At 35.4% G+C, this 8,090-nt stretch overlaps 1 protein-coding gene across 1 annotated transcript; it reads right to left on the reverse strand.

Annotated features, from left to right (window-relative positions):
• Positions 1-379: 379 nt before the first annotated feature.
• On the reverse strand, positions 380-757 carry LOC142172534 (uncharacterized). The gene has a single exon (XM_075236177.1). The coding sequence runs from the start codon at positions 755-757 to the stop codon at positions 380-382; it is 378 nt and encodes a 125-aa protein (XP_075092278.1).
• Between the last annotated feature and the right edge of the window lie 7,333 nt (positions 758-8,090).

Consider the following 8,090-nt stretch of genomic DNA (forward strand, 5'->3'; position numbering starts at 1 on the left):
TTCTCATTCATGTCTTGTATTCTTTTCAGCTATAGCTTACTTCTTTTACCATTAACATGACCATGAAACAATTTAGTATTTCTATCTCCATCTTTGAACCAAGCCATACCTGCTTTTTTTTCCCCCAAAATTCTTCTTCCAAAGCCCACACTCAAATAAGATCTGCCTGCACCCTTTGGAGCCTTTCACGATTTTGTACAACTGGATTCAGTTCAAATTGTGTCTCATGTACCTTCACCACTTCTTCCAATCTGGCTATCCTTTGAAATATATCACCAAACATGGCCTTGCTCCATGTATAAAGTGCTTTCTTCAGTTTCTTCATCTTGTGATTAAAAAGTATGAATGGACTTGCATGGAAGTCTGCCTGCCAATGCTCCTAAACTACATCCAAGAATGACTCATGTTTGATCCAGAAATTTAATAATCTAAATGCTTTTTTGATCTGACCAGTACTAGGATTATATGTGAGATGCATTGGGTTGTGGTCTGAGCCAATCTTAGATAGGTGATTTATCTCCAAGCCTGGCCAAAGTTGTTGAAGCTCTATGATTCCTAAACATCTGTCTAGCCTTTTGAATATGCAATCTTCCTCAGCTCTCCCATTCCACCATGTGAATATGCTTCCTTTGAAGCCAAGATCAAAAAGGTTGCATGTGGTTATACAATGTCTAAAATCATCAATCTCATTTATATGAACTGGGAGGCCCCCAAATTTCTCTTCCTCATTCCATATCACATTAAAATCTCCACCCATAAGCCAGGGTTAAAACATATCAGTAGCCAAGGAATACAAAGTGTCCCATAGCTCAATTCTTTCTCTTGCATCACATTTAGCATAGACCATGGTAATAATGAACTTTGTGTGGTCATCAGTGTTGGTCATCTTTAAAGTAATCTGCTGCTCCATGTTAAAAAGAATGTCAAAATCATATTTTTGATCTATGAAGATCCATACTTTGTTTGAAATATTTACAACCACCTGCTCAAAACCCAACCTTCTTCTATATTGCTCAACTGTTCTAGTATGTTGCATTAGTTCCATCAAAGCAATAAAATCGAATTGATGCTGTCTATCCAATGTTATTACCCTTTCAAATGCCTGCATTGTGTTAACTGACCTTATATTCCAAATTAGAGCATTCATCATCAATTGATTGATTTGGATAGAGTTCTCCTTGTTTGGACTCCTGGAATATGCACCCCAGTATTCTCTCTTGGTTGTTTTTTCTTCCCTCTTCCTGCTGATTTACCTTTCTCCATCTGTCTAGGTGAGATATCACCTTGTCTAGCAATATTTATGAAGTTCTGTGTAGTAGATTCTGCATCCATATCTCTTCCTTTTGCCCTTTGTGTCTGCTCCTCTTCTTCATAATTTTCTTGATTGATTAACTGATTCCTGGTAGTTTTAGGAATCACACTCTTAGCACTGGTTTTCATCGTGACATTTCCTTTATTGTTGATGGATTAGGGCATGTTACTGCTTCTTACATTTGAGTTAAGGTAGCCCCATCACCTGCATTAGTATTGCCTAAGAACTGTTGCAATTCTAATTCCACTTTCTTCTGAGTTGCTTCTATTTGCTGCTATCTTGCTTCTTCCTTTTTATTATCTGTATCTCCTGGATCATCTGTATCCCCTGCTTTAAAGGTTTGGACTGTAGGTTCATGTGTCTCAATAGTGCCAGAGACATTTGGTTCAAGATTGGATGGTGGTGTTGTGATTTTAAGAGGCTATTCAATTTGGAAAGGTTGGTCAGCTGTAGTATTATCATTGTTACTTTCTTCTACTCTTTGTACTTCAATTATGATATTTTTGCCATTGACACTTTGTTGTTCCACATCTGGATATTTGTTTTGTATTTCTTCCACGTCCTCATGTCCTTCTAGGAACTCTTCTTCGTCTGATTCCTCTTCACGTTGTTGCTGCCATAGTTTACCTCCCAAAAAATTGACACGATCCTTAAGACTTTCATGCTCAGGAATTATGCTTGTATCTAGTGATTGAGAGGGGGTTTCTTGGCATGACTGAATTGTAGTAACCTTAGGCATTGGGAAGATTCTATTTGTCGCACCTCCTTTTTCCGCCCCGCGAAGGTGAAGGAGTTTTCTCCAATTAAAAGACAGTCGAATCGGGATTTGTTTGTTTGTTTCAGAGTCGCCACCTGGGAATTTTAAGGCGTCCCAAGTCACCGGTTTTAATCCCTGAATCGAGGAGAATATGACTCTATCTATTTAACAGTCTGCGCACCAGAAATCCGGATAAGGAATTCTGTTAACCCGGGAGAAGGTGTTAGGCATTCCCGAGTTCCGTGGTTCTAGCACGGTCGCTCAACTGTTATATTCGGCTTGATTATTTTGATTTGTAAAATACATTTTTATTGCATGATTTTATTGTTACTGCTTCTATTTATATTTAAAGACCCTTCTTTGAATCGAATCACGCGTACGTATATTCGTGTTATAAATTATATTTTTTTAAAAAACACGCGGAGTTGTGACACGCACATGTGTACACAATAATATAAATAATATATTTATTAAAACAATTATTTTCGAAATTGTGCTTAAATAAAATCAAAAACATTCGCCCTTTTTGTATAATTAAGTAGTGAACCTCACATCTCGGGTTTTTATGAAATTAATAAGGATATTCTCCGAGGAATCCCTTTTATTAAATATTCGATCGAAGTTGCGCGAACGCATAATCCGAATTGCTTTTAGAAATATAATCAGGTTACGCGAACGTATCCCTAATCACAAAAATATTCTTGATAAGGTTCTCTACAAATTGTTATTACGTGTTGACCGCGAGCCTTATTTTACACATATGAATCATATATCTCAAATTTTAAAGAATTAATGGCGTGAAGAAGAAAACAGACAATATGTATCTAAAACTAACATTTTTTGTGGATACAACATTTGGATATCCATAAATCGAATGGTGTATAAAATTGGGAAAGAACTTAAAATGATAAACAAATTAATAGTTTCCGCAGAATCTTCATTGTTTCATTTAAGGCGAACTCTTCTTCTATATATCTTTTACATAAAATGCCACGATTTGTTTATAAATCCCATGTCCTTCTCATGTATTTGTTTTAGTCCAAAGTTATAATGGTTTGGTTAATGTTTGCAATGGAAGATAAGAGTCAAGTTGATAAGAAAAAAGAAATATTACAAACTGATTCAATAAAATTGCTTTATATACAACGTAGTTGTTCGTCGGAACCATTCATAATATTTTAACGTCGTAATAAGCTAATCAATTCGTCTTTCTTATGGTTATACATATACCCGTTATCTTACCATATATGAACATACAACTTATATCAATCTAAACCAAAATCAGATTTTTTACAAGATATACTAATATTGTAATTTCTTGATACTTCCATTCTACTTTACATTTAGCTAACAATATTACGGGATGTAATTAATGGCCCATTTTATGCCATGTTCCCTACCTTGATATTTCAATCATGACTTCACTTAATGAAAATTCCGAAATAGATGATATTATTACAACGCTTAAACGAACTTTAAGAGGTAACAATTATCTTATATTCATTACGCCAAACGTACTACTATATTAATCAACTGAAACAAAAACCAAATTTTTAACTAATGAACTTGAACGAATGGAAAACAGAATTATAATTCCCGAACTTCATTAATTTGTCATGTTGAAGCTTTTCGTGACATGAATTTACAGATATGTACCTGATATTGGAAGCAAAAGAAAATGAAGATGAGAATCAGCAGCAGTAATAACAGTACAACAACAACAACTGCCCAACAACAGTAACAACCCAGTAACAGACCGGTGGAGTAGTAATCCCAAAAACAAAAGCTTTAAGCTTTAAATGAAACAACAACCATTAATACTAATTTCAAACAAAGAAAGAAAGCAGTAGATTTTTTAGCTTTTATTTTTATTTTGAAAGCTTAAATATTTTTCGGAATTTTTCTCTCTTCTATTCTCTGTCCGTTTTTTCTCTCTATCTGTGTGTGTATTTTTTCTCGTATCTTTTCTGTTCATTTGTCTTGTGTTTAAGACTTCTTCTTATAACCCATCCCATAAACCTTTCAATTAATTAAAATCCATACTTTTTCTCTACCCAACCCATTATCTTTCCACTCATCCCTATTACATTAAATAAACATATCACACCACCCCATTATATTTTGTCCCCCATGCTTCATTTAAAATAATGCAAGATTCCCCCTTTAAATTAAATCTTGTCCCCCCTTTATATTAAATAATCATATCACAACCCACCCCATTTCATTTTGTCCCCCATGCTTCAAATAAACAATTACAAAATGTACAATTCCTAAACTACCCCTTCCGACCTTACTGAAATTACCAAACTACCCCTGAACGTATTACAAATTTACCAAACTACCCATCAGCTATAACACATCAATTAATCAAACTTAACCAAAATATAGATAATATGATCAATTTCTAACAATGTTCAAACAACAATATGAACACGGATGAACATCATAACAACAATATCACATGAACATGATTTTAACAACATTTCAACAACAAATCACATGAACACAAATTGAACAACAAAGAACAACTAAAATTTGATTGAAAATTATTTTAGCAACAAACAATCCTATTTTCGGATTCAACAACAACAACAAACAAAGTATGAAGATTTCTAAATTCAATCATATTGAACTTAAAATCAACTCTAACAACATTACAACCAACAATTCCTATATTAAACTTTAAATAAGATTATGAGACAAATTCAAGAAATAATCATAGATGATAAACAAGAGATCAAATTATACAAAAATTCGGATTCAAGATCATCCAAACAAAGTATGAACACGAATGAATCTATTTTAACACAACAAACATGACGGATTAAAACGATTAAATCAATATATTTCCTTTAACACAACTAAATTCTTTTTAGACAAATAACAAGATCGACGAATAAAAAATTATGAACTTAAGCTTGAACTTAAAAATTTCTAACAATACATAAACTCATGAAACAAATTGAAGAAATAGTTAATTAAATTTCTATTTGAATCTAACAAACATCATACTAACAAATATTCACTTAAACAATAATACAAACATGAAATGAATATGAAAACAACTAATTAAACTTCTATTTTGAAATCTGAAAATTAATTTAACAAACAACATGAACATGAACAAAACCAAAAAATCAAATATCTAACCATAGACATGAACAAAGCAAACATTCGCCGATTTTAGATTCGAAAAATATCAAAACAAAATAACGGACAAAATAAAATTCAAAAACTACTAACCGGATTGAAACGACGAACAACGACCAAAACAAACAACGAACTTGACGAGCCTCGACCAAAACGAAGAAGACGGAAGGAAAGGAGCAGCAGTCCGCAGCTTCAACCCAGCTGAAAACGACGAGAAGCGGAAGCAAGCCGGAGCAGCGAGCAGCAGCAGTCGCGGACAGCAATGGATGACGACATGGTCAACGTCGAAGCTCGTCCATGGTTGGACGTAGTAGAAGGTAGAAGAAAATGGAACGCAGCAGTAGCAGATGCGTGAGCGGACATCCATGGCATCTTGGTTCGTTTTGTGTTGTTCCGGCGTGGCTGGGGGTCGTTCGGAGGTGGTGTTTGGACGGAAAAGATCTAAGCAACCACAGCAGTAGCTCGACGTGCTCGTAAGGAGGAAAAGAAGCAACATGGTCAGCCATAGACGTCGAGCTCAAGCTTGAGCTCGACGAGCCTCATCAATGGCGGATAGGGCTAGGGAATTTGGACGAAGAAGAAGGAGATGAAGACGATGTAGCCATGGGTGGTCGGATTTAATGGAGGATCGCCGGAGAGGTTTTGGAGAGGAAGAAGATAGGGTGGCCATTGTTGGCTTTCTTGAAGCTTGAGGAAGAAGAAGAAAGAAAGAGGGGGGGGGATCCCTTAGTCTTTAGGGTTTTCTTCTTTTAATTTTTGCTTTGTTTTTTTTGTAAAATGTAAGACAAAGGGGTTTGGGTCTTTTGGGTTATGGACTGGGTCGACCCAGTTCGAAATGGACTGGGTCGTAGGGAAGGTTGGACCATTTTTTGGGCTTGTGGCTTAAATTTGAAGAAGAGGCCCAATTCCGACTTTCTTTATATTTCCGCTCTCTTTTCTTCTTTTATTTCTCTAAAACTAAATTATAAAAATACTTAAACTATTATTAAGAACTAAATTAAGTTATAAAAGCACAAATTAACTCCCAATAACAATTAATGCACAATTAAATAATAATTAAGCATAAAATTATATATTTGGACATAAAATGCTAAAAATGCAAACGATGCCTATTTTTGTAATTTTTAAATTTTTGTAAAACAAATTTAATTACTAACAATTGTAGAATCAAATCCTACATGCAAAATGCAACATATTTTTTGTATTTTTTTATTAATTTAGCAAATAAGCAAACACAGAAAAATAATTATCCAAAAATATCACAAAAATACTCAAAATTGCACACCAAGGAAAAATCATTTGATTTTGAATTTTTTGGGAGTAATTCTCATATAGGGCAAAAATCACGTGCTTACAGCTGCCCCTCTTTGCCCGAAGACACGAAGGGTTTTTGTGCAAAGATAAAGCGAGCGATTTTTGCTCATCCGAGTACTCCGTGTGAAGCATTTTTTGAAAAAGATTTGACCGAACCTTTGCTTCAAGGTTTCCTACATATCCTGGGCTAAACAGGAATCAGGTCAATGTAGTTCGGGAAATTTTGGGTAGCTGGGACTACCGTTGGACTGCAATGTTACTGTTGTTGTATGCTATTACTATTGCTTACCGATCTCCTTGTTACACCGTGCTTAAAAGAAAACAAGAAGCTAAGCTATACTGCAATTTTTCTTGTTGCCTTGCTTTCTTGTCTGCTTGCCTTTTTTCCGGTGTTTCTTCTTTTTGACACATGCACTTGAGTTTGTGCTGTGACCTCTTGTTGCAACCTTCTGTTTCCCGGTGCCGGGGAATTTTATTGTTTCCTGCTGGGGATTCCTATTGTAACCCTCTGTTTTATTGTCCTCTGACTTGATCTTGAAATGTATGCCTCTGTTATCTGGGCGGGCTCCCAACTTCAATACTTGAAATATAAAGACTTGAAATGTATGCCTCTATTATCTGGGCGGGCTCCCCACATCAACAACAACTTTTTAAAAATAAGCGTCATTCCTCTCTTCAGGCGGGCTCCTGACTTCAACCGATACATCGCCATTCCTTTCTTTAGGTTGGCAAGATTTCAACAACTTTGAAAAACGCCTTTCCTCTCTTCAGGAGGGCTCCTGACTTCAACTGATACATCGCCATTCCTTTCTTTAGGTTGGCAAGATTTCAACAACTTTGAAAAACGCCTTTCCTCTCTTCAGGCGGGCTCCTGACTTCCATCAATAAATCGCCATTCTATTCTTCAGGGGGCTCCTGACTTCAACCAATAAATCGCCATTCTATTCTTCAGGGGGCTCCTGACTTCAACAACTTCTTTTTTTTTTTAAAAAAAAATTCAAACTTCCTTTTTTTTTTCAAATTATCCTAGGAGAAAATTCATCAGACTAGGATTTGATATCTTGTCTTAGGAGAAAGATTCATCGGACTAAGATTTGATATCTTATCTTGGGAGAAAAATTTCATCAGACCAAGATTTTGACTCTAGGAGATAAATCGTCACACTAGGTCCATTTGTTGTGATCTTAGGAGAAAGATTCATCCGACTAAGATTTTATCTTGGGAGAAAAATTTCATCAGACCAAGATTTTGACTCTAGGAGATATATCGTCAGACTAGGTCCATTTGTTGTGATCTTAGGAGAAAGATTCATCCGACTAAGATTTTATCTTGGGAGAAAAATTTCATCAGACCAAGATTTTGACTATAGGAGATAAATCGTCAGACTAGGTCCATTTGTTGTGATCTTAGGAGAAAGATTCATCCGACTAAGATTTTATCTTGGGAGAAAAATTTCATCAGACCAAGATTTTGACTCTAGGAGATAAATCGTCAGACTAGGTCCATTTGTTGTGATCTTAGGAGAAAGATTCATCCGACTAAGATTTTATCTTGGGA

The sequence above is a fragment of the Nicotiana tabacum genome, chromosome 18 (assembly GCF_000715075.1).
Source record: "Nicotiana tabacum cultivar K326 chromosome 18, ASM71507v2, whole genome shotgun sequence".
In the NCBI taxonomy this organism is placed as follows: Eukaryota; Viridiplantae; Streptophyta; class Magnoliopsida; order Solanales; family Solanaceae; genus Nicotiana; species Nicotiana tabacum.